We start from the raw sequence: 27,537 nt of genomic DNA on the forward strand, positions 1-27,537 counted from the left end.
CTTTCTTTCTTTCTTTCTTTCTTTCTTTCTTTCTTTCTTTCTTTCTTTCTTTCTTTCTTTCTTTCTTTCTTTCTTTCTTTCTTTCTTTCTTTCTTTCTCCTTCCTTCATATGGAAAGAAAAGAAAGAATTGCAATTTTCTCTCCTTGCTTTGTCCACTTTCTTTGGCAACTCTCTCGCTCTTTCATGCCTTTGTGTGGGCGCCTACGTGGCCACGATGAGGGTCCCCGCGCCGGCTGGCCAACCGGCCGGCCGGCCGGTGTCCTCGAGATGGCGTCGAGGACTCGCTCTAGAGAAAGGAGCGAGTAAGAAAAGAAGCAGAGATTTTGAACAAGTGCATTAAGAAGGTCGTCTCTAGTCCGGGCCAAGATGAATCTCAGCTCTACATGTTAATTCAACAGTGGCTTCTGCTTCTTGAAGTACAAGCGATTTCTTGTTGCAGCTGCACCAATGAGTGACTTGGCGTCATGATGACACGGGTGAAATATGCGCAGCATCACACATGATTTGGATTCCTCGGCAAAGAAGGGTTTGTCGGGCTCGGTTGTTTACGATTGAGATTAGGCAAAAACTATTGAAGCGAAACTTTGTGGGGGGCCAAGAAAGAGCCCGTCCAATGTAACAGTTCAATTATTTGACCGAAATAAACTCATGTTAATAAAAAAATATATATACATGCATATATATATATACGTATATCTATATATCTATATATAAAGCTCCTATCTCCAAAGCCAACATGTTTTTCAGATGTGCTCGGCAGACTTCCACTCCCTCATTTCCTAAATGGCGCAGGATTTTACTGTGTGGAGTAACAAGGGTTCATAGTGTTCTGCAAATTCCGTAAGCAGTGGGAATCCTGGTGTGGCCAAGTAAATTAGCGGTCAAATGAGATATTGGGATGTTGTGTGCTTCACTTGAGCAGCTCGCTGTTTGTTTGGAGCCGGCCTCTGGCTGGTCGCACACCAATAGGCACATTGTGAGCCCGGTGCGCCTTGTTCCACCCCATGGAGGGAGGATGGAAAACAAAACAACACCACCCATTTACATAGCATCACACAACGCACACCAGCAGCCACCATTTGCACATCTCGGATTTGAAAAAAAATGGTCTCAAAATGATGAGGGGAAAATAGGCACAAGTCCTAATATTGCATCGTTGCAAAAATGATGTCATCATGTTATGAGAATACCAGAAAAAGGTGCAATTCTCGTAAAAGAAAGACCTAATAGCTGACTCTAATAATAGCTGGATGGGATCTGCAGATATTTAGCATTTGGATGCAAAATGGGTGATTGCAAATTGCCCATTCATCTATGAGATCAACGATCAGATCTGCAAAATTGTCAAAAAAGTTGTGCTGTTAAAGAAAACAAATCAAAATGGTATAGGTCAGAATGCTAAAAGGTAAAAAAACAGGTCGTATTCCAAGAATAAACTTGACCCGATTCTCAAAATTTATAATCATAACCTTAGAAAGGGCGAGCAGGAGTGTTTGATTCAGGGGCATTAAGAAGCCACACATGGAAGGTTTTGGGTGTTGACAGTATCTTGGCGAGGGAAAACAAATCAAAATCATTAGTAAGCAAAGTGAGCGTGTACCAACTTAATCTTGCACGACCATTTAGGGTTACAATTAGGACCTAAAGCATAAACATGCCGGGAGAGAAGAATTCTTTCTCGGTGTGTATTTGTGAGCTCACTTCAAAGCCGGTGTGTGTGCGTGTGTTCTCACCCTTCTTCTATGGTAACCCCGTGCATGATGATAGAGTTGGTCACTCGGACTTTCTCCTTAATTGCGGTGGAGCTTCCGATGGTGGACCTCTTTATGGAAGTCTTATCTGCGATCTGACACAGAGCCCCAATCATGCTGTCGGATCCCATCTGAGCAGATGACAGTGCGCAGAGACATTACTCATAGTCGCCAAACGCTGCAGTCCACGTGTGATCCTCATCAAAGTCCAATATAAACTCTGAGATCATCTGACCATCTGAGGACAATTAGCGCAAGCTCAATTGACCAGACAAGATTTCAAAACCACCGCTGACACAAACCTGACATCGCTCCGAAATGACGGCAGAAGGGTGGACTGCTGGTTCTTCAAACAAAAGCTTGGGAACCTTGCATAAAGACCAGAAAGAGAAAGAAAGAAAGCAAAAAATTAGCGGAATGATTCATTAGGACCACGTGAAACATTTATGCAACTTACCAGGCGGTTGGCCTCGATGTAGGCGGCAAGCGTGTTGACGCGGTAGCAGAGGCCCTGCTCCATGATGTGCAAGTAGCAACGGAGCTTGCCGCCGTGGTACGCCTCGCTCATGTCCCCGTGATGGTCGTTCCAGCAGGAGCGCTCCTGGGCCAGCTGGAGGAGGCCATCGTCGCGTGATGCGATCAGGAGCTCTGCGAGGAGAGAAGCCATGAAGTGCATCCGCCACCAAAATGTCATATCAGTGGGAACTATAAACACGAGAAAAAATTCAGCCCAGAGCAAATGCAGTGGTGTGATGCAAACCATTGTTTGTCGAGTTGTCACTCTTCGTCTGGCTCTGCTCATCACTGTCATCTTTAACTTTTGGACTGCTCCTCGCTTTGGAAAACTGCTTGCGCACCAAATAAGGCACGAGCTCGCCACGGATGGATGAAATGGATCTGCAGTCAAGAGGATTGAGGAGAAGGAGGAGCGCTAGTTTAGTCATAACCTTAAGCGGGAATGTGGTTATTTTACCATGCTTAGGATGATCAAGTTGTGGAAAGATTAGCAAGTAGGACTTTTTTGTGTGTGTGTGAGTGTGAAATGAAGTCAAGTGAACTTTAAATATGTTTGATCATCTTTAATGCAACCGTTCAACTTTAGAGTGTTTGCATTTTTTTAATTGAATAGCTGCCTGGCAGCATTTTTCAAAAAATATTTACCTACTTTTTTTCCATTTTCTATGTGCAGCAGCGCTGCTGCCGTGCTGGAGTGTTTCTATGCAACACTTTGCAACCCCCTTTCTTTTCTCCCCCGTACTTTCTTTTAAAGGGGGAGATGAGAATTTCCATGTGAATGACAGGAGAAAAACAACAGTTACTGTGTCCGCCGTCCGTGTCTTCTGGAGGGAAGGGAGGAGGAACGCGGAAGAGGAGAAAGGGAGAACGAGGAGCTCAAATAACAATATGATGAATAAGACAAGTGCGAATAAAGATGTGAAAGCTGGCAAATGAATGCTTCATTCAAATGACTTGGCCACGTGAGATTAGTGTTGGAATGGGTTTTGTTTCATCAAGCTGGTGCAAAAAAGTCTTTGGCAGCTGGAGTTTCATTGCGCTTGTGTCTTTTGGCCAAGCGGTCAAAGGATGAATTCCATGTTTGCTCAGACTACAAGCAGTTGACTTATTTCTCAGCTACCCAAACACCCACCCACCCACCCACCCGTCTGTCCGTCAGTCGCCGGTATTATTTTTACCAAAGTGAATAGTGATGATGGAATTTGAGCAAGAGCCAGAAACAATCAGGAAAGCTCAAAGACGTTGTACCTTTGGCCACTTTCCGTTGTCATCCTTCGCATCTGATACGAAAGCGCTTCAATTTCACTTCATATTTCCAGAGCACTGCTGTGGAGCGTTGGGCGGCCAGGTGACAGACAGCAAGCTCCAATTCACAGGCTAAAGGCCTTAAAGCCTGTCTCACTGACACGTTGTAAAACAAATTAACACCACCACGCTAACAGGACCTTTCAAAGCCTCGCACGCTATGTAACCCTCGTCAACATTTGCTACAGATTAAAGCGGCCGATGCCTGACCGAGTCTGGACAGCGTTTGCTAGAGTTAAACTAGCTAGGCTAGGGAGGAAAATTCAAAGTTACACTGGGAACTCACTTGTTGTCGTTCAGAAAGTCCACCACTGCTTTTTTCATGCAGTAAAGGTGAGCGTCTAGGAGGCCAGTTTTGATGAGCATCCTCGGATGTCTGGAGAGAGAACACCAGTAAGCATTTGGGTTGGTCATCATTGTTTGTTTGAGATTGGGGGCCGGCCGGGCAGGGGCAGCTTTATGGCGGTGGGTTGCATACATACCTTGACATTTATGAAGCGAGAGCCAAAGAAAAGCAAGTCATCCTTCAGGCTTCAATAAAACAAATCCACCCTCACCCCCTTTTATGCCGTACGTATCCTCCTCTTCCGCCACCCGTTCGCTTATTAGATCGTTAAAAAAAAAAAAAAAAAAAGACAGGGTGTGGGCTCTCCCTAAAACAGACGACGCCAAACTTTTACTACGTAATACCCAAAGACCTCTGCGAAACATTTTCCGAGACACGCTGTAGTTAGTTATTTGGATTCTTTTTTTGGTTGGAAGCTATTGATTTGAAAGGACTGTGTCTCATTACCACACAACAATCATGCAGCTTTGACAAAATGAAAAGCAGACATTTCGCGGTTGGCTGTTCACAGTGGAGCTTTGACACGAAAACCTTGATTTTCATTTCCACAACAGAACCAAAGAATGTCTGGCAAGTCACGACACTTTAAAAATGACTGATGCGCCATGTCCGCAAGCCTGACTGGTTGTCTTGATCCGAGCATTACTACTAATGATGACAAAAGGTTAGAATGACAAATAATTACGTACAGTCACACAAAGGATGAGCATAAGCTTTCATTTTTCTGTCATTTTTTATGCTTTGCACTAAAATAGAAGCACCACCATTCAATACGTTTTAAAAAGGCTCTCACACGTAGGGGGCATTCGAGGAATTAGGGGGGGTTGATAAGACATTTTGTAATAGATTCATCATCTTTTAATGTTGTTCTTGGGCTGTAACAGTCTCAATCATTCTGAGGGAATATCATCAGTGAGGAAGTTGAACAACTTGATCATATCTTGTCCAGTGAAATGTTCAAAGAAATCCACCGAGCAGTCTGACAAGTGTGACTCATGACTCGGTCACACGTATTTTACAAGCAAATGCGCTCCATCAGACTGCGCGTGTTGCTCTGTGTGATCATGGGAAACACAACAGAGGGAAAGATTTAGTCTGTGGGAACCACCATTACAAGTGGAGCTTAGTTGGGGACCTTTTCTGACACTTCTTCTTGCAGCTCTTCCAGTAGATCTCAAAGTTCTCGAAAAAAAGACGTCTTAAATGGACAATTTAGCAAGCGGTTCCTTGTATCACAAACGGCTACATGCATTTTAAGCGGGTATTTCATCCCTCAACAGGCAAGCATGACAATTCTTGGATGATTGGCAAATGTGTTTTTGCAAATCCTGAGCAGCACAGGATGGCCACAACTTGCTCTTTTGCTTACACGCAGTACGACGCGTAGTTTAGTTGGAAGCAGAAATGCACAGTGAGTCGGACCGTGGCAGAATGCTAATACCCTCGTTAGTCAGGTTTCCTCATCTGAGCCAAGAGGCTTATTTGGGATATTTGGTTCTAGCCTGCAAAATCAAAACGCCTGTGATTCCCCTAATGCCGAGATAGTCTAATACATTTCATTTTGAGTCTCATATCTGACACAGCTTAAACCCACACATGGTCCACTGCTGGTGGAACAAGGATAGTCTGGCATCGGCGTGATCCAGAAAGTGAGCTCCATCCCTGCCTGTGTAATGTAATGAAATCAACATGGATAAAAGGTTCAGGGCCAAGTGAGAAAAAGAACAAATGGCAGCCGGGCTGACGGAGATTTGAGAAATCGAGCCTCGTAAATCATCCAATTTCAGTCTTTAATTGAATCGAAAATATTGAGTTCAAAACACAAAAAGGAATATAACCCAAATCAAATTTCAAGACGCATTACAGATAACGTAAGTCACTTGACAGGATACAGATAAACGTAGGTATTGCACGAAGGCACTTTGTTGGCGGATCCAGCCAGTGAGTTGATGATTTGGTGCAATCATATTGGAAACAGATGGAAACAAGCTTCCTCCTTCAAAATCTTTCAAGGTCACCGCGATGATGCCGTGATACTCACAAACATCAACTCAACAGCTGAATTCCCAACCGGCCCGCTTAAACATGAGTTACGCTCATGAGAATAAGATGAGGGAATGACTGGATGATTAAAAAAAAAAAAAAAGGATACACAATAAAGCTTGCAAATCATAAATCAAGCTCCTTTGTCATGTCTGAAATGCCGAGGGCGTTTCTGTTGAGTGCGCTGACACCACACTGTGCTCAATTGTCAACAAAACATCACGACAGATGTGGATGCTACTTTGTCTTTCTTAGGCTGACAAATGACTACAGCACTTGAAAATAAAGCCACTGAAAGCAAGCCTCCGTGGCTAGAATATATCCCAGCAGGTCATGGCGTGGCTTTTCCGCACCGCAGGTAGTTTTCTTCTAAGGAGTACAACTATATACAATATTGATGTAGAAGCCCTTAATCAGCAATCCATCACATTTAACAGCAATAAACACTACAAACGGTGGACAAACTTTCAGTGAGCACACCAAAGACGGGAAAAAAAAAAGAAAAGAAAACAAATGTGTATCTGCTTTTGATGGGACAAGCAAGGGGCTCGAGGTAAAGTGATGTGTAAAACAGTCCCGCGACCAATAAACTAGCCACCAGTGGCTTGTAGAAATCCCAAACTCCGGAAATGAGTCCCTGACATTCCTGATTTCCTGACATCGAAACACTTTGTACTGTTCACTTTTGATCGTTTGCTTGTGTCATTGTTTCATATCTTGCTAAATAGATTGGAGGCTTGGAAGTCAGAAATATTTTGCTGCGGACTCACAGACATCTTGATAACATCACCAAAGAATGCTCATTCCAGCACCATGTTGTCTTGGATGCATTAACGTGTGGTTCGAAAATATTTTTTTTGTGTAACAAGCTAAATTTATATGCATGCGTGTGTGTGTGTGTGAGGGAGGGAGGGAGGACCTAGACTGAAACGTTTTCTGTGCAAGGATGCTTGTAAGCAGCTGCTCTGGAGCCCGCTCTCATTTTCCAGAATTTACAGTGGCTTTGGCTCCGTGAAGTATTTACGAGCTCCCAAAACGCACGTACGTGCATTTTAGGACCAGGAAATGAAAACCTACCTCACGTTCCCTTCCTGTAACAAATATCCCACACACCAGCTACGGAAACCCTGATCAGAACCAAAACATCTGCTCCACTAACGAAGTGCAATGTAGTAACATTGTGTGTGTGTGTGTGTGTGTGTGTGTGTGTGTGTGTGTGTGTGTGTGTGTGTGTGTGTGTGTGTGTGTGTGTGTGTGGTGCTCCACGTTCACACTGCACACACTGGAGGAGTTCACTTCTTCATCAATGGACATTCCAATATTAAAATTCAGCTCAATTAGCTTACTTGTTCAAAATGGACTTCCTAATGGATAGCCCGTCCTCCAAATCCACCTCGTTGGCCATAAACAAGACCCTCTTGCCTGATTGGTCCACGCCTACAAAATCTCGCTGCTCAGCTGCAGAGGAACAAATAAAAACATACACAAAGACATTTCAGCTATCATCCAAATTGACAAAACATATCATGCGGAAAATGTTTTTTTTCAATCGACCTGCTTTCTTCTTTCCCTTTTGGCCTGGAACGGTCTCTGTGAATTCATGGGCTTTGCTCATCAGCATAGCCAAAGTTGCATCGTGGGCTCTGAACAGATCCACCACCTCGTGAAGCGCCACGTCTGTTATCACGTCGCAACTCAACACCAAGATGTCGGTCTGAGGAGGCAAATTAGAAAGACACAAAGACGAGAGTCGTTTTAAGATCCATAGAAGGGCCCCGGCTGTGCTTTTTTGATGACGACTCACCGCACGGAACGTCGTGCGTATTCACAGTTCAAGCTTGATTACGAGGAAAGGGGATTTTTGGCTATTGTAGCTCAGGTACTGGGCAGTGCACTAAATCTAAGAAGCATCAATCCGGCCGGCGCTTGTGAACTCCATTAAGATATCACTTACACAACACGGGAGTGCAAGCGGTATCAGTGCTTATGTCAGGTGTACGTATATGCGCAGGTACGTATGTATGCGTTTTGACTTGCACCTCTGTTCACAGCAGCCATTTGTCTACTCACTCATGCGGGCTGTCAGCATGAGGACTAATCCTGCCATTAGTACTCGCCGCCTTATTGATAGTGATACCGCTGCAACGGAAGCATCTCCGTATCTGAAGCACGTTCGCGGCTTTCAAAAACCAAAACAAATAGGGGCTCGTAGCTTGAACATGGACAGTGCTAGCAATGCAATAGGAAGATCATTCCATCAAAAGTCGCACACATGTCAGTGAGGGGAGTGTATGAATGAGTTCAAGGGTCATGTAGTTGACCTGCTGGTATCTTATAGCCCAGCCTGGTCTGGAATTGGCAACAACAAGAAGCTACCATTGCGAGGCGTCTGCAGGAGATCTACCGACGCGGCGACCCAGAGACCTTTCAAGTCTCCACTCTGTCTTAACACGCACGCCAGCACGCGCGCACACACACACACACACACACACACGGAGGAAGGCCGGTAAACACAACGGAACACACACATGGACACTCGCAGGCGACGGCGGAGTGGAGTCAGCTGGGGAGACAGAGACACACTGGCCTTTCAACAGCCAGGATCTCTGGACAGGTCAGGACCACACGCACGCACGTATACCACACATGGAGTCACACTGTCTTTTATTTCTCAAGCTTCCTCTCTTACAGGACATAAATTGCAAGCTGTGGTCCCTGGATTCTGGTGGTGGTGGTGGTCTCGCTGGCAAAATGCCACCATTTGCATGGATAACACAGGCGGACAACATGAATTTTGTGTTCACATTTTGTTTTCTACCTAGTTGTGACAACTCTGTTGTTAATGTGATCCAACTTTACCATTCATTGACATAGGAAACGACTATGAATTCCAAACGGAACTTCTTTTAAGAAGCGTTGGTTCTCCATCTCACCCCAATATCTCTCTCTTCACCTTTTGTCATGTGGCTCGAATGTCGACAAACATTTGCAGACCAGAAGCTGAGTCTGCCTGGATACTCACTCAGGTCTGCCAAGTGATTAAAAGTGAGTGGTCATAAAAATGTCCATAAGGCTTTGAACATACAAAACAAAACAAAAAGAAAAAGCGCACGCTAAGTAACACCTTTCACTCATTGGGCTTAACGGGAAAGCCGTAGGCAACAATCAGGCGTAGGCATCCATCTTTGTGTGCCTTCGCTAGACAAAATAAAATATGCCGCTTGTAATCTCCCTTTTCAGGGAACAGAAACTCTCTGGTCCCTGAAAGTGCGGCCGGATTATTCTAAGTATTTTGTTTGATCGGTAACACAAAATCCCCTCATAGAAGGTTGTTAGAAAGAGATGGGCGAGTGTGCGTGTGTCTATTCTGTATTCATGCTCTAGACTGACAGTTTGATTGATTCCGCTGCTGGGATTTGGCAGGCCATGCTTCTGGTCCCTCAGTCACCACCCTCCAGTGTGAGAGTGTGTGTAACTCAATGCCTCTAATCTAGCTGGCTGCTCAAAGGATTACGGACTCCAATATACTCAACGGGAGCGTGAGGGAACTTGCCCCATTGGAGTGCGCTTGCGTGCCGTTACAACGGAGGTTAAATAAAGAGCTCTTGGGCAAAAGGGAATAATAAGAATCTCTGTGATTTCATACAAGTGCCGGAGAGGGGTGTGTGTGTGTGTGTGTGTGTGTGTGTGTGTGTGTGTGTGTGTGTGTGTGTGTGAGGGGGGGTGGGGGGAATTCAACCTGTCAAAACGCATCCTTAGACACAGCTGTGTGCAGAGTATTGCACCGTACATTTGTCAGTCATACACAATTTGATTGATCTAACATTTGTATCAATGGGATTAGGCTGTGTAAACAAAATATCTTGGCAGGAAAAATGAGTGGTTGTCAATTCTTAGAAGCAACCAGCAGAGGGCGCAACTCATTCATGCCCAGTAGCTTCGCTAGCTAATTTAGCTTGTAGTGGCTTTGTGCAAAATAAGCAAATGCTTTGGCTTTGGTTGGCTAGGCAGATTAGCATTTTGAGTTCTGCTAAGTGGCTGATTTACCTGATTATGCAATCATGAGTTTCTTGAAATGTCATCAGGTTCAGTTTAACGTCAAACTTAACGTAAGCCATTGTATCACATACTACATGACAATTGTTTAAACGTTTGCGTGCACGACACCTTGATCTTGGGCTGGATGTGCCGGAGAGCGTCGGCCGTGCCCATGTCTTCGTCTTCCGGGATGCAAACAAAGTCCAGTTTCAACTTCACGTCCATCTTCAGTTTAAGGTCTGTGCTCATCATCTTCTGGACCTCCTTGGTGGTGATCACAATCACCTCTGACGACAAAGCAAAGAACAAGTCTTCAAGCTATTCATGGCTGCAGCAAGTCTGGGTATAATAAGAAGAACTATTCCCAACGTCGCATTAGATGTCCACTAGATTATGGTGCATTTCAAGCGCCCAAATTAAACTTGACTTTAAATGGATAATAACATGAGCAGACCTCTTTAACACATCTAAGAATTGCTGCCTTATCTGTACGTAGTAGAAAATGGTTTGTGTAATGCATTCGCTCACTTGCTGTGTCAGCCTCGTAAAAGTAAATTGCAGGCCTTTGGCTAGCTGGCTACACACAGTAAAAAAAGTGCTGGCCACACATGGTGATTATATCTGAAAAGGAGTTTTATTAAGGGCAGTGAGGAGCAACAGGCTTTTTTTTTTACAATGAGCAGCCCTGTTTACTGGCAAGAACAGCAGACTGCAACAAATCCCTTTATAAGCCAAATGTTTCTGGACCGACAGCAAGTCGTAGCACACGGGGCCAAAACACTGCAGTCTAAGTGGAGTCAGGATGCGCACACACACCTGACAATGGCTGATGAAGTGCTAAACGGCCAGAAAAACAGCGTGATATCAGCGCGCGCACATATACATGTATATATATACATATATATGTATATGTGCCGCTTTATATGAATGCTTAGAATGCATTTGTAGTGTGTTACTTAGCAGGAAATACAATGAGGCTTTTTATCATCAAAGCATGGTTAATAATGTGTACAACTAACAAAGCCACAATAGTATACATTAGTAAGAAAAAAAGCATGAAAAAAAAAAGGCGCAGGTACAATGGAAAGCGCTAATGCTCACCGTCAAAGCCGACCCTCTCCAGCAGGTTTAGAGGGTACCATATCAGGGGCCTGTTGCCAACTGGAAGCATCGCTTTGGGGGTGTTATACGTCAGGTCGGTCATCCGCGAGCCCCCACCAGCCGCCATCATCACCGCCTGCAGCTCCATATTGTCTGCTACGGATGACTGACTGATGACAAGAGAGACCAACTTATTTCAATCACATGAACACCTGTGCATGATTGTTTTTTGTTGTTGTTGTTGTTGTTGTTGTTGTTGCTACCACTCCGAAGTAAAATAGCACAACAAAGGACATCAACTGTGAGACAGACGGGTTAACCACATACTCCACTATAAACGCAGCCAGTGTTACCTACCAAGAGGGGCATTTTACCCTAAGTTCATCATTCCCTCGTGAGAGCCTTCAGGTGCAAGGTGGCTGTCCATGTGGAGAATGTTAGTACAACAGTGACACTACCGCATTCCAAATGTTTGTGTGTATAAAACCATTGTGTGGTGAAAGGAACAGTACACAAGAGGTAAAGAGAAGTGACAGGTGAATGATGAATTGCATGAATAGACGGTGAAACCTTTACAGTCGATTCATGAGGATATCATGTCAACCCAGCCCGGTTGAAACGTGAATTAATCAAAAGTCCTGACAGAATGCTGAGGACACAAACAGCAGTTGAATGTGACGAAATGAAAAGTTTACCTCTCAGCGACTCCTGAATCCCAGCCGGTCGACACATGTAAACTGAAAGGGCTGCTGTCAAAGAGTTGTTAGCACTCGGCTAACTGTTAGCACCTAGCATAAATCTAAAGACTGCTGCTTAGTCGACGGGTGACGAAGCGTTGGGATTCGACACCGAATTACCTTAAAATCTCAAATGAACTCCCCTCGGAGAGAGTTAACCGACCGCTATAAGATCAGAAGGAGACGAAAAGCAAAACTTGTGCGGTATGTTGCTATAACAGTGGTTCAACTGTAACAAGTTCGACTAGGAAACAATCCCAGCGACAAGATAGTTCCTCCCAAAAAAACAACGCTACGCAATTATAAACGAACAGTGCTTTACTGTACAGTGGTGTAATACTTTATTTTGTTTAATTTTAAACAACATAAGTCTAAGCTTTTGTGTGTCTCAAAAAGTAATAGATTAATAATATGAAATAATTCATACCAATTTAGAGCTAATGTTGTTGTTGTTATTATTATTATTATTATTATTATTATTATTATTATTATTATTATTATTATCATCATTATTATTATAATTATTATTTTATCATTATTGTAAATATTATTATTATTATTATTATTATTATTATTATTATTATTATTAATAGTAGTAGTAGTAGTAGTAGTAGTAGTAGTAGTAGTAGTAGTAAAATATCAAACATTTTATCTGATTTACTTTGGTTACTTCACTGTTATGGAATTTTCTTTCCCCCTATTTCATTCACAGTAATACAAAGTGGTGAGAACAGATTAGCAGCCACAAGCCATTCAACAACTCCTTCTGACTTCAAGGTTGACAACTCCCATTTCACATAGCTGAGAGAGACGTAACAGCAAATTGAGCTCGGGGAATGTGGCTAGGAGATGAGCTGACTGCTTGGTCCAAAGTAGAAGACAGAGAAAACAGTACACATAAACTATACTCCACCAATGTCAGAAAACATCACTACAGTTATAGAGGGGTGGGGGAGAGATCAAAGTCATCTGCAATTTAGAAAATAACATTATTGTTTTCCATTCCTGAAAAACGGACGCGTTATTCACTATTCCATCAAAATGTTTTCTGCTTTGACAATGTCTACATTTTGTGTCATGTTTCATTAACTTATAAATCAAGTTGGACCCGTAAATCATGTCCTAAACTCAAGGCCCGTGGGCCAAATTTGGCTCGACACATTATTTTATGTGGCCCAAAAAAGCAACATATGTAATACAACATTATTCTTGAAAATGACAACTTTATAGTCGCTTGTGCACTGATAATTTGAATGTGGCTGGTTGTTTGTCTCTATAACTGCCCAGTGATTGACTGGCGACCAATCTAGCATGTAGCTCTTAAGTCAATTGGGAGAGGCTGCAGCTCCTGTCAACGCTATTGGAAATGAAAGACATGATTGATATGATAATGAAGATTTCTTTTTTCCATGACTGGGAAAAGAGCTTTGTGCCTGCTGTCAAAGTGCAGCTAATTTGTCAGTTCAAAACGGCTGTCCAAGCACCAGACAGAAATAGGAAAACACATTGCATTGAGAAATTGTGGCGGGGAGAGTGCATGTGTGCTTGTCTGGACCCAGAATGACTTGAAATAGAGCCTTAAGATTTCCTCGGGCCTCCTCCTCTGCTACAGCATCCTGTAAATCATTCTCAATTCAGCGAAACAAGCCAGTTGGATTACCTCACTTTGGATCATAAACATATTCAGCACGGACCACCCAGATAGAGTGCAAAACAGAGGCAACATTCGGACTAGTGTGCGTGTGTGAGGTTTGACTTTACCAACACGTTCAAATGCGGCCTCACACATTTGCATGTATGTGTTATGTGCATCTAGTGTATGTTGCGGTTTGCGTTTGCCAGCCTTATGTGGCTAAACGCCGCTGCCGCGGAAACCAAAAAAGGCCCGTTTAAAATTCAATGTCAGACATCAACACACGCACATAAAATCCAAAGATAAAGATTTCTCATAGCGCTCATGGCCAAAAGCACTAACACACTTTTATTTTGTGTAAAACCACATTCCTTTTCTTTGAGTTGTGTTCATTTGAAACGTTGTGACTTTGAATGCCTTATTGTCACTTGCGTATCAAACTGAAGATTTTCACAAGGGGAAAACAAATTTGATCAACAGCAATTCTTTAAAAACAGCTGCAAAATGTTTCGAGTCAACATCATTGTTACCAGACCTTGACATTTTATTTTCCTTCCCTCTTTTTAATTGCTTCTTTCTCTCCACACACAGGAAAGATTGGGAAGCCAGGCCTGTGTCAGAACCTGGAAGTGGATGTTTTTGAAGGAAGAAAAATTTGGGCTGGTGCCCTGGCACAATCAAACTGTGAGTAAGTTAGTATTTATGTGTTTGAAAATCAGTGTGTCGGAGGAATTGAGTTGAAGCGCTTAAGCAACAGTGACATGTTTACTAGCTTACTACTCAGACGTCTTAAATTGCACACGTTGTAGAAATGCATTCAGTGATGACCCAAAAAACATCACTCTTAATCAAATACTTTATAGGGAGCATTGAGTCTTCACAGTTTTTTGTCATAGTGCAGCAAGTGAATTGTCATAGCGCTGCACTATATGCTCGCTCGCCATCTGCAGACAGTGTAAAAGCGAGCCACTGTTCATTCAGATGTTTCAGCTCCCCGTAGATTTCCCGTGCGGAGGATCCAAACGATGCAGCAGTGAGCACTGTTATATTGTCTGTCTGCATGTGTTGCTTCACTGTTTGTATTCTGTCCCTATTGCAGTGGAACGTTAAGCCAACGAGAGTAAGCGTGCCATCGTGTATGAATATGCTGCTGCACAAACTAATATTCTCATAACCAGAATAAGCATGAACATAAGTTCACGCTCCATCGTGCATGAGGACGATATGGTTTGGGCAGAACTAGCCGGGACATTGCTGGAATTTGGTCGGACCGATTCGAAGGCCCTTTGCATTCACCGTTTGACTTTAGTGAACAGCATCTGTTGGAAAAATGGAAGCAACGGAAAAGGAACATATCACAAACATTTGAGTTTTGGCATGTTAAAAAAAAGACTCCAACATGAATGGCACTGTCTTCAACTTGATAGAAAGTTGGTGTTGATTTTTGCCACCCCTCCCACCAACGTGACCTAATGATGGGTTCCAATCAAATACATGGAAATGACTACGCTCGCTTCTTCAACAATGATATTTTGAAATAAAAAAAAGACTTGAGCCTAACTTTAAGAGTACGTGTGTATACACTCTAGCTTTAAATGTCCCTGTGTATCTAGTAAATGTATATACATTGGCTCACACCCATGGCTTCCCACTCAAAACACACAAACCTTGGAGTTTCTTCAAGACAGAGGGAGGAAAGGACAGTATCAAAATGGCTTTTAGAATCTATTTTGAAATACACTCATTTATAATGAAGCCAGCTTTTTGTTTTAGTGCTTTCTGCATCAGGAAGAACACACTGTGTTAGTATTTGCTTTCAGGAAAGGTAGAAGAGGAGATAAATCACAGCTGAGTGAAGACACTTTTAGAAGGCTTTGTAACCCGCTGGTGTTCTCTCGGGTTCCCATGTGGCAATATTATCACATTCTGTCTGGAAAGAGAGACAGATGCACATTCAGATGCAGCGACACAGAGCCAACTATTTTCACTGCTGCCCATCAAATTTTATCCTTCGTTCGAGAACCGGGGTGGGGGGGGTGGTGGGGGGGGGGGGTTGGGGGGTGTGGCTGCGCCGCTTTGGAGTCAAGTCAACATTTTCGTGAAAATTGTGCCTGGAAAGACCTCTAAAAGCATGATGTCAGCAAATCTACAGACCCTTCAATTCAGCTTCAGTTTGATTGTCTCCATCAATGTTTTTGCTTTATTTTTGGCTTGTGAATATTTTGTGATGCAATCAATTCTTGTCCATTCACAGTTTGCTTGTCACAAATTCACCTTGTGGCAGCTATGAATTAACTTTCTTTGAAAAAAAAAAACCAAACCTCACCTAGTCGCAACTCAAAATGGATTTTTGTGCTCGTACAATAAGAAGTAACAAGTCTGCCGATAGGAAAGTAGTCATTGGTGTCAGGAAGTATTTTGAAGTTCTACATTTCCATCAGTTTTGTCATCATAAGATCAGAGGCAGAAAAGTAGCAACGCCTCATTCTTTGCACACCGAATCATTTGTATTGGGATTCCCTAATACTTTCATCTAAAAAAAATAATGACATCAGAATGTTTTGCGGCGCAGTAGCAGACTCGCCATCAACCACATCTTCAAACATAGCCACACGGGAGGTGTGAAGGAAATCACAAAGAGGAAGATGAAAAGAGTCTTTTTTTTCCTTACATCCTATGGCTGCGCAAAGGGACATAGAGAACTCGGCTATAATTGAGAAATACTTTAAGGGTGTTCATAAAAGGATAGTTGAGTTTGTGCCACGTATAATTTTGCCTAAATTAGACCAAATGGACTTGAATGATGACTTATGCCTCTAGTCTAGACCCTTTGTTAAAAATCTTTTAATCCTTAACACAGAGGTCTAGCTTTACAGTAAAAAAAAAAAAAGGCAGAAGACCCAGGGAAAGAGCGTCATCTCCTGGGGCTGGGAGGTCATGACCATGTCCTTAAAGCGATCTTAGAAATCAAGTCAGAAAAAAAAAAAAGGCAACTAGAATCTGTCATCCAAAATAGACGTTTGAATTGAAATATGAAGTCTGTTTCAAATGTAATGTCATATATAGTAATACACTTCACACTATATTGTCATTTTGTGATAAAGATGTCATTAAGACGTTTGAGGTGACAACTTCATGAAGCGGATGATTCAGCGTAAAATGATGCATTTGGTTTGGGAATCCATTTTTTCCACCACACCGCCTGCTGCTTGATTTTCAAGAGTGCCTCGCATCAGAGGACTTGATGCGAGGTGACCTTTGTGACCTTCAAGCTATTTAGGGACCCATCGCGCTATTGTCACCGACTGAGATGAAGATGGTAGCGCGGTTACAAATCGCAAGAGATGTTGACATAGTCTGTGTCCATTTATCCAGTTTGTGTATTAAAAAAAAAAAAAAAAACGGTTAAATTGCAAATGTGTGCAAAAGCAACAACAGGTGGCACTATAACCCCCCACCCAAAAAGAAAATGGTTGATTTGGGAAATGGCTCGACGTGAGAACATTTGTCATATCGGTGATTTGTCCCACCCGGCTTGCACGTGGAGAAAATCATAGCCTTGTTTGTGTGGACATGGCCTTATTATGGGATTGAATGAACACACGCAATGCCCCTTGCCAACACGTGGGTACACAGCAAGTCATCACATCCTCCTATAGATCCATCCCAGCCAAAAGCGATGCAATTGCTACTTCATTGTCAAGCCCCCTGACCCCCCGCCACCTCCAGCCCCGGCCCCCTTCCAATCTCTTCCCCAATTCTTGCGAGCTGGCCCCTGCTCTTTTCTCCTGGTTGCCATGGCAATGGCTAACAAAGCCATCACTTTTACCAATTTCCTCAGAGACAGGTGCTGGCACAATGACTGCTTCCTCGCTTTCTGAAAGGGGAAGGGGCAAGAGGGGTGCATGGGAACTCCAGGCGGACAGTCTGAGGGCTGTCCTCCCCGGGTCCCGCAGAGAAAAAAAGGCTAATTTGTTGTCCCTGTTTTCCCAGGGGGGGGGGCCTCGGCAAGGCTATGTGGAAGTGGGGCGTCAAAACAGACCGCCTAATATCAGTCTCGCACTCGCTTCTTGCTGCCAAATGGATGCAAAGCGCTCGCTCCTTGGTCTGCTCCAGCTTCTTCTTCATCTCATTGCTCACTGGAACAATGGCCGGTCATGGCATCATGACTGGGAGATGTTTCAATTTAGCTTTCAGGGAGCAGTGCCCCCCCACCCGTCCAACGCCCCCCCCCCCCCCCCCACACACACACACCATCACCACCACCACCCTAGTGAAACTGCTTTACATGATGTCCAGTAGAGCCTTAGAATACAAGTTTAATTCATTTCAGGACCACATTTATAAGGTTTGTGTAATTTATTTTGTTGTTTGAGAAAAGTAGTACACAGTAATAGCATACTTTTTTTTTATTATACTGGAGGGTCAGCTCCTCTCTCAGCTTATCAGTGCGGCAGGAGTATTCATCTATTCTACCAAATAAAGAATAAATGTGATTGATATTATTATTTGATCTGTCTACAAGTCTTGCTGCACATGCAGTATTTGTGTTCTGATATCCGTTGCTTAAAGAATAACAAGAGCACCACATAGACGCTAATACGTGTGTATGGTGTTTCCATTTGTATGTTAGCATTAAGCTAGTAGAGCTTGTAAAAGCAAGGTGTAATTTCTTCAAACAAATAAGAATTTGTATCATTGCTTATGTTTTTTTTTGTCAATCCATTGTCTTTCAGAAGTGTTGCCGCAGCTACAAAGCTTTTTATTAGCCCTCTCTGGAGGGAGGCCATGGGCTTTCAATTTGCGAGTGTTTTTGTCCTCAAATGAGCCTCCGTCCATGTCTGTTTGTGTGCGCTGCCCTCAAATTAGGTCCTGCAAAAGCTTTTACTGGAGGAACAAAAGTTTCATGAACCCGTTAGCTTTTTGGAGCTGTTTCTGTGTCTTTCTACAGTACATGGAAGCCTCTGTCTGTCTGTATGTCTGTCTGTCTGTCTGTCTCTCTGTCTCTCTGTCTCTCTGTCTGTCCACTTCCCGTCCGTCCAGCTGCCTATGTATCTCTCTGCATCTAAACTAAATCCAAATGTAACGACAGTATTTCAGTTGATTGCGTAGTTGCCGTACTATCAGATCTGTCTGGGGAACCCTCATGAGTCATATGCTGATCTATACTTAGGAAATCTTCCCGTGACGTTCGCACTATGGAAGTGGACAAACAGAGAGAGGGCTTTAAAATAGGGAGGAAACGAAAAAAAAAACAGAACAATCAAAATTGACACCATAACCCAAAACAGAAGGGGAAGGAAAAAAAAGGGTTTGAAAAGTCAACTAACAGGTCATTTATGGGTAATGATAAAACCTTTCGTGATTTCATTGACTCATGTTGTATCCTGTCTCCTCCTTTTTTTTTTTTTTTGGGGCGCTGTCACTGCATATTATACCACCAAGTCATATGTCATTCACTGACTTGGCTATCCACAGCAAGCCCATTTTAGCTTGACGGTGGGAGGTGGAGTTTTGCACTTTAATAGCTTGTTATATATTTAGATGTGACTATACCGCCACCACTGAATCACCGGACTTGCAGACGGCCAGAGGAAGACTTTTCTGTTACTAATGAAAAGGAACCTGAACTTGACTTGTTGGCACATGTTGTTCCAGTTCCTTTCGCTAGATGTCACTACAACCCAATTAGAGAGTTACCGCAGATGTTTCAAACTGAAAAATACTGGGGGGGTGAATAAAAGCATAGCTTTCGTGAATTTGTCCCTGTTTCCTTGAAATCAGTGCAACCGCTTCACATGTCTCTGCTTTTTGTTATACTTCTGCCCTCTGGATCCAAATGAACAAACGTCATCATCGTCATGAGCATCATTCCAAGTTATTTTTGGATGATGTTCCGGAAGTCCGCAAACACTAGAGCCTCTGGTAAACAGGTTCCATCCATTCGAAGCTCCTATTAAGTCTGGTTCATATGAGTCACTTGTCTTCACTTGGCATCCGAATGATTCGTTATAGTTCCAGTAGAAGTGATCAACACAAATGTCACTTCAATGCCGATTGGCATGATTTCTTTGTGTGTACTTTGGCTAACAATTTCCTCATGGCTCTTATCAAAAATGATTGGTGGTGCCAATTTTGTAGGCACATGATGTTCTCAATGATGCAGAATCCAGCATTGCAGAACACATCCAGCAGATGGTGCTGTTGTGCAAAGAAAATCCTTGTCCTTTCAATTCCATCTGTGGCAGTGGAGCTCGATAAGCCAAGATGCAAAACAAAGGCAAAAACAGACAAAGTGTGACGCTGAACTATTCAAGAGAAAAAGCTTAACTGTACACCCCCCCCCCCCCCACACACACACACACACACACTGGAAAATGAACCTTGTCCTTTATTGTTGACTTTTGGCTGACCAGATTATTAGACAGGCCTTAAAGTGATTGGGCAGCTGCATCATTTATTCGGCCAAATGCATTTGCAGCGTTAACCTCCGTCGTTCCCGTGCACGTGTGACGTCATCCCCGGTGTCGCCTCCAGCCCTATTCATCGTGGATTTGTGTGTCAATTTCTACCTCTTTTTTCTCTTTTATTCTATTTCTATCCCGTGTCGGTGTTCTACTTGTGCAGCGTTCTATTTTTGGTAACATGCAGAGCAGGCAAGGGATGATGTTCACACGAATAAGGGAATAAGGGGCGCGAGTCATTTGTAGTATTTTCCAACATTGCAAGGCATTCCATTATTACAAGAAATATGACCATGGCGACATGGTTCTTATAATGATGTATTGAATTCAATGTTGGCTTGTACTTAAACACTGGAACTTTCTTCCAATAGTTGCACAATATTATATCGTTAAAATAACATGACGGTTGTAATCTCACACAAACTCTCTGCATCGACAGGAAGCAGCAGCTGCTGCTGCCACAGTGACATTTAAGAATCAAACAAACAGGATGCGTTTGACTTTTATTAGGATTTTTGTGCAAAATACACAGCGTTGTGGTTTACCTCATTTTCTGTGAGTGTTTCATCTCAATTTCCAAGTCATGTCTTTTGATCTTGACAATTCATTTCTTTCCACTGGTAAGCTCCATCAGCATGACATATACAATTCGGCCAAAATGCAGCAGGTTGCCTCCGAATAGGAATTACAGAATATATTTGTTCTGAATCCAAAATGGATTGCAATATATCTTTGGAGTGGATTAAATCAGAGAGGTTGCAATGCTTATCTTGGCCTACATCCTCTTCATGCGGACTTCTCTTTCCTCTAAACTGTGATTATATAACGCAACACACTGTCATTTTGTCAGATGCCTGTGTACAATAGCATTAAAGAGCTTTTAAAGTGTCCCCCCCCCAACCCTAACCCTAACCCCCTCCCGGGGGAGGGAGGGAGGGGATGGTTGAGACCAGACCGCCAGCGGCGTGTCTGTCCAAAAGTACTGCCCTGACAATCGACCATCTGTTGTCATTTTCTCTTTCTTTTCTACGTTTGTTCTGGCCGTTTCCCAGGGCTGATGTTGGAGCGGTGTGGTCTAAAATGTTTCAAATGTAAATGCCTCGGGCGCAGAGTATTTCTTACTAAAATGATCCATTGGCATATGATGTATGATAGTGATATGAGCTTTGATTTCGAGGTGTCTTACTCGCATTGTGGCAGAGGAAGCAGGATGTTTAAAGGTCAAGTCGTGAGCCACTGTGACGTGCGTGCTTTCGCTCCATGTCTGCTCTTTTTTTTTTCTTCCGAGAATTTCACTTTTCTCGTTTTGTCAGAATCTTTCCGGTGAAACTTTGATGTAATGTCTGACTTGCTGGATGTTAATAATCCATTCATGATGAAGAATTGTTTTGACTGTGTCCGACGTAGGCGCTGTTGTTCAATTTCAACTAGCTTTTGGTTCTGAAGACTAACATGAGGTCAGCTATGGTTTGCTATTGCTACATATATATATATATATATATATATATATATATATATATATATATATATATATATATATATATATATATATAATTTTTTTTTGCATTGAAAATATGTGTTATCTGTCAGGTCATTGTGTAAATGTAGCTTGAACTGTATACAGGTTTACATGGGATGGATATAGAAAGATATTATGGGGAACTACTAAGATCTCTTGAAGCTCCCTCATGCACTGGCATTCAACAGTCACAGCGTCATTCTTGCCCCGATGTTCCATCAACAGACTTTTCATGAGTGTTGCCAAATAAAAACAAAGTTAGGTGTAAAAAAAAAAAAAAGTTTCCTGGTGCATTCTGCAGCAAATCAAAGCCAAGCAAAGAATTCATGTCAGTTGAAGAGAGGATGTGGTATTTCTCTTGAATCAAATGAATGATGTAGGAAGGTGAGACCATGACACTCAAGCATACTATACACGCACGCACGCACGCACTCGCACGCGTGCGCTATGTATTGCAATAACCCCAAAGCCTCCTGCAGCATTTTGCAAACCGCCCACAGTGGCTCTCAAAAGCCTCTCTGTGCCTCTCTCTCTCTCGCTCTCTCTCTTTCCTTCCTACTCCTTTCCTTTTCTTTTGCTTAGCTCTGAAATTCCCCCCAGAGCCTTGTGTTCCCGCCATCCTTCTTTAATTATACAACATCCTTCTATAAAACTACTTCCTGTAAATAAATTGCATGTGTGCCGTTTCTGTGTGTGAGCACTTGAGTCAAAGGTGCATTTGAGATACTATATTATTGCACAAAATATATGATGATATGACATCTTAATGTCATAATAGCACATTTCAAGAATCAAGAATTTGTATTGGCCATTTTTGAGCATGCCAAAGAAGGATTTTGACTTGGGTCCTCAAATAGCCGAAATAAAAAAACGTGTACTTTGTGTGATTAGCCCAGTCCATCGCTATCATTCACACATGAATGCTATCTAATCTCCTGCTGAACCATATTATTGCACCAAAACATGTAAACAGCCTCTTGGATAAATTGAAATATGGCGGCGACCTCCCTCATGCTGGAATTAGATTTCCTTCCCAGATTGTTTCCTTAACAGGACCGATTGTTATCCCAGAACTATGATTGCCTTGGAGTTGCGTCGTCATGATTATGTATTAAAAAAGAGGCTTGTTTTTCACTTTGAAAGCAAGGCCAGTTTTCGTACTTACTCTTTCTTCTCAGAATGCGTCTTTGTTCCCGCCCATAAACCATTTGCATAACACTACTACAGCCTAAATCTCCTCTGTATGCCCTCCTTTGTTTCTACTCATCCATTGTCTGACATAATGTACACAATTGGGTTGAATTCAAATCAAGATTCAGAAAAGCATGAGTGACTTATCCCCCAATATAGTTGCAGTATTGTTCAATATTGACTACACGCCGCCGGCAGTCTTCAAATAGTTGCAGTCAAATAATTGAATCTGTTTTTACCACTTGCACTTGTTTTATCCAAATGATTTTGCTCTGTCAACAATATGAAGCAAATAAACCAAAACAAATGCAAATCCCACCTGTCTACTCTTATGAGTGTCATGAAAATTTCAAATAAGCTTTTCGTCCCCTAATGAATCATTGATTCACCCCGAACCAAAATAGCGTGGCTTTGAAATGTGAGCGATCTAGTCAGCGTGATCAAAGTCCATCCATCGATCCATCTTCTTCCACTTATCCGGGGTCGGGTCGCGGGGGCAGCAGCTTTAGGAGGGACTCCCAGACTTTCCTCTCCCCAGCCACTTCGTCCAGCTCATCCCGGGGGATCCCAAGGCGTTCCCAGGCCAGCTGAGAGACATAGTCTCTCCAGCGCGTCCTGGGTCGTCCCCGGGGTCTCCTACCGGTGGGACATGCCCGGAACACCTCCCCAGGGAGGCGTCCAGGAGGCATCCTGATAAGATGCCCGAGCCACCTCATCTGGCTCCTCTCAACGTGGAGGAGTAGCGACTCTACTCAGAGTCTCTCCCGGATGACCGAGCTTCTCACCCTATCTCTAAGGGAGAGCCCGGACATCCTGCGGAGAAAACTCATTTCGGCCGCTTGTATCCGAGATCTCGTTCTTTCGGTCACGACCCATAGCTCATGACCATAAGTGAGGGTAGGAGCGTATATCGACCGGTAAATTGAGAGCTTTGCCTTTTGGCTCAGCTCTCTCTTCACCACAACGGACCGGTACAGGGTCTGCATTACTGCCAACGCTGCACCGATCCGCCTGTCGATCTCACGCTCCATCCTCCCCTCACTCGTGAACAAGACTCCAAGATACTTGAACTCCTCCACTTGGGGCAGGATCTCATCCCCGATCCGGAGAGGGCATTCCACCCTTTTCCGATCAAGGACCATGGACTCGGATTTGGAGGTGCTGACCCTCATCCCGACCGCTTCACACTCGGCTGCGAACCGTTCCAGCGAGAGCTGGAGATCACCGCCTGAAGAAGCCAACAGCACCACGTCATCTGCAAAAAGCAGAGACGCGATGCTGAGGTCCCCAAACCGGACCCCCTCAACGCCTCGGCCGCGCCTAGAAATTCTGTCCATAAAAATTATGAACAGAATCGGTGACAAAGGGCAGCCTTGGCGGAGTCCAACCCTCACTGGGAACGAATCCGACTTACTGCCGGAAATGCGGACCAGACTCTGGCATCGGTGATACAGGGACCGAACCGCCCTTATCAGTTGGCTCGGCACCCCGTACTCCCGAAGCACCCTCCACAGAACCTCCCGAGGGACACGGTCGAACGCCTTCTCCAAGTCCACAAAACACATGTGGACTGGTTGGGCGAACTCCCATGCACCCTCGAGGATCCTGCCGAGGGTGTAGAGCTGGTCCACTGTTCCACGGCCAGGACGAAAGCCACACTGCTCCTCCTGAATCCGAGGTTCGACCTCCCGACGGACCCTCCTCTCCAGCACCCCTGAATAGGCCTTACCAGGGAGGCTGAGGAGTGTGATTCCCCTGTAATTGGAACACACCCTCCGGTCCCCCTTCTTAAAGAGGGGAACCATCACCCCAGTCTGCCAATCCAGAGGCACTGTCCCCGATGTCCACGCAACGTTGTAGAGGCGTGTCAGCCATGACAGCCCCACAACATCCAGAGCCTTTAAGAACTCCGGGCGGATCTCATGCCACCGAGGAGTTTTTTAACTACCTCAGTGACTTCGACCCCAGAGATTGGAGAATCCGCCTCAGAGTCTCCAGGCCCTGCTTCCTCAATGGAAGGCGTGTAGGTGGAATTGAGGAAGTCTTCAAAGTATTCTCCCCACCGACTCACGACGTCCCGAGTCGAGGTCAGCAGCACGCCATCTCCACTGTAAACAGTGTCGACGTTGCACTGCTTCCCCCTCCTGAGACGCCGGATGGTGGACCAGAATTTCCTCGAAGCCGTCCGAAAGTCATTCTCCATGGCCTCACCAAACTCCTCCCACGCCCGCCCGGGTTTTTGCCTCAGCAACCGCCGAAGCCGCGTTCCGCTTGGCCATCCGGTACCTGTCAGCTGCCTCCGGAGTCCCGCAGGCCAAAACGGCATCCCTTACCGCCGGTGTCCACCAGCGGGTTTGGGGATTGCCGCCACGACAGGCACCAACGACCTTACGGCCACAGCTCCGGTCGGCCGCCTCAACAATGGAGGCGCGGAACATGGTCCACTCAGACTCAATGTCCCCCGCCTCCCCCGGACGTGGGAAAAGCTCTGCCGGAGGTGGGAGTTGAAGCTCTTCCTGACAGGAGATTCTGCCAGACGTTCCCAGCAGACCCTCACAGAGCGTTTGGGTCTGCCAGGTCGGACCGGCATCTTCCCCCACCATCGGATCCAACCCACCACCAGGTGGTGATCAGTTGACAGCTCCGCCCCTCTCTTCACCAAAACATGCGGCCGCAAATCCGACGACACGACTACAAAGTCGATCATCGAACTGCGGCCTAGGGTGTCCTGGTGCCAAGTGCACACATGGACACCCTTATGCTTGAACATGGTGTTCATTATTGAAAATCCGTGTCGAGCACAGAAGTCCAACAATAGAACACCGCTCAGGTTCAGATCGGGGGGGCCGTTCCTCCCAATCACGCCCTTCCAGGTCTCACTGTCATTGCCCACGTGAGCATTGAAGTCACCCAGTAGAACGATGGAGTCCCCAGAAGGAGCGCTCTCCAGCACTTCCTCCAGGGACCCCAAGAAGGGTGGGTACTCTGAGCTGCCGCTTGGTGCATAGACACAAACAACAGTCAGGACCCGTCCCCCCCACCCGAAGGCGGAGGGAGGCTACCCTCTCGTTCACCGGGGTGAACCCCAATGTGCAGGCGCCCAGCCGGGGGGCAATAAGTATACCCACACCTGCTCGACGCCTCTCACCATGGGCAACTCCAGAGTGGAAGAGAGTCCAGCTCCTCTCGAGAGGGCTTGTACCGGAACCCAAACTGTGCGTGGAGGCTAGTCCGACTATATCTAGTCGGAATTTTTCTGCCTCGCACACCAGCTCGGGCTCCTTTCCAGCCAGAGAGGTGACATTCCATGTGCGAAGAGCCAGCTTCTGCAGCCGGGGATCAGACCGCCAAGGTCCCTGCCTTTGGCTGCCGCCCAGCTCACATTGCACCCGACCCCTTCGGCCCCTCCCACAGGTGGTGAGCCCATGGGAAGGGGGACCCACGTTTCCATTTCGGGCTATGCCCGGCCGGGCCCCATGGGCGAAGGCCCGGCCACCAGACGCTCGCCTTCGAGCCCCGCCTCCAGGCCTGGCTCCAGAGGGAGGCCCCGGTGACCTGCGTCCGGGCGAGGGAAAACAAAGTCCATTTGTGTTTTTTGTCATAAGGGGCTTGGGTGAGCCGTGCTTTGTCTGACCCCTCACCTAGGACCCGTTTGCCATGGGTGACCCTACCAAGGGCATGAAGCTCCGACAACATGGCTCCTAGAATCATAGGGGCACGCAAACCCCTCCACCACGATAAGGTGACGACTCACGGAGGGGGTGATCAAAGTCGCAGGATGCAAATTCACATTTGAATGACCGCACAGCCTTCCTTCCGAGTGTGCTGTTAAAAAAGACAATTGAATAGGCAAATCATCGAAATCAATTCTGCTGAGGCTCAAACAAATGAGGAGGTACGCGGGCCATATTGGTCACCCTCACAAGTGTGCCGGGGAGCACAGATTAGCCACGGGAAAAGAAGCTTCCCACTCACATACAAAGTCACACGGGCGTGACCTTTGAAGGAAGGTGACAGATGGGTCTTTCTGTGTCCAGGTCTCTGCTGACAGCTGTCCGGGATACGGATGGGATGGGACGGGGCTGGGCGGGGCAGGGGAGCTGAAATGATGGCTTGGGGCTCAGACATCCTTTTCTTAGAAAGAACACAAGACAAGTAAATTTGCATGAATGTATACAAAAGCACACGTGCGCAGGCAGGCAGGCAGGCAGGCAGGCAGGCAGGCAGGCAGGCAGGCAGGCAGGCAGGCAGGCAGGCAGGCAGGCAGGCAGGCAGGCAGGCAGGCAGGCAGGCAGGCAGGCAGGCAGGCAGGCAGGCAGGCAGGCAGGCAGGCAGGCGCCAAATCGGACATTATACATTATTTACATATTCATCCATTTTTCCCACTGCCGCGGTGATTTTGTTGGTCCAGCTGGCTCTCCCTGCTTGACCTTTCATCTGTTGTCTCCCCATTCAGTCTTTGTTTTTTCCTATGCCAAATGAAAGTTTTTTTGCAACAAAGCTTAGCTTAAAACCAAATCCAGTTTAAAACAATTTTCCTTCAGCACAACAGAGTTTATGTCTCTGGCATGAATGATGACAACATAGCAGAAGGGAAAGAAATGGTGGTGGGGGGGGGGGGTCTCCACACCTCTCCACACCTCTCCACGCCTCTCCACCCTGGACATGTCAGAACATGTTTCCAAGGAAGAAAGTGAGTTTGGAAAAATCACTTTTCATCGTCATGATGTGTTTCTTTGAAAACATTTTTGTGACCACCTTCTCTTATTAGTCTTTGCACACGTCACATCACTCAATGCGTTCATTTAAAAGGCTATTTGATTGCAGCCATCCTACGACCATATCTTCTCTTGATTTCTTGGTGTAACATGCTTCACTGCGAGCGAGCAGTA

The 27,537-nt window shown here is 45.0% G+C and overlaps 1 protein-coding gene and 1 long non-coding RNA gene across 3 annotated transcripts in view; both read right to left on the reverse strand.

Annotated features, from left to right (window-relative positions):
- eif2b3 (eukaryotic translation initiation factor 2B, subunit 3 gamma) overlaps positions 1-12,099 on the reverse strand; it is a 16,761-nt gene extending 4,662 nt beyond the window's left edge. Inside the window, exons 1-10 of one of the 2 annotated variants that reach the window (XM_088396075.1) lie at positions 11,797-12,098; positions 11,102-11,271; positions 10,130-10,287; positions 7,517-7,676; positions 7,309-7,420; positions 3,860-3,949; positions 2,513-2,649; positions 2,210-2,400; positions 2,055-2,120; positions 1,735-1,883 (exon numbers count right to left, since the gene is read on the reverse strand). In XM_088396075.1, coding sequence (XP_088252201.1) covers positions 1,735-1,883; positions 2,055-2,120; positions 2,210-2,400; positions 2,513-2,649; positions 3,860-3,949; positions 7,309-7,420; positions 7,517-7,676; positions 10,130-10,287; positions 11,102-11,249 — 1,211 coding nt within the window. In that variant the 5' untranslated portion in view covers positions 11,250-11,271; positions 11,797-12,098. Of the gene's footprint in view, positions 1-1,734; positions 1,884-2,054; positions 2,121-2,209; positions 2,401-2,512; positions 2,650-3,859; positions 3,950-7,308; positions 7,421-7,516; positions 7,677-10,129; positions 10,288-11,101; positions 11,272-11,796 lie in introns of both variants that reach the window. The other variant, XM_088396074.1, reaches the window with a different exon arrangement.
- Positions 12,100-23,633: 11,534 nt separating this feature from the next.
- LOC148386949 (uncharacterized) lies at positions 23,634-27,196 on the reverse strand. The gene is made up of 4 exons (XR_015862658.1): positions 27,011-27,196; positions 26,621-26,779; positions 26,287-26,470; positions 23,634-26,200 (listed from the first exon to the last, which is right to left on the reverse strand). It is a non-coding gene; the product is annotated as an uncharacterized LOC148386949 (long non-coding RNA).
- Positions 27,197-27,537: the final 341 nt, after the last annotated feature.

This window comes from Syngnathus floridae, chromosome 14, assembly GCF_059516105.1.
Source record: "Syngnathus floridae isolate MCC-2025c chromosome 14, RoL_Sflo_1.0, whole genome shotgun sequence".
Lineage (NCBI taxonomy): Eukaryota > Metazoa > Chordata > Actinopteri > Syngnathiformes > Syngnathidae > Syngnathus > Syngnathus floridae.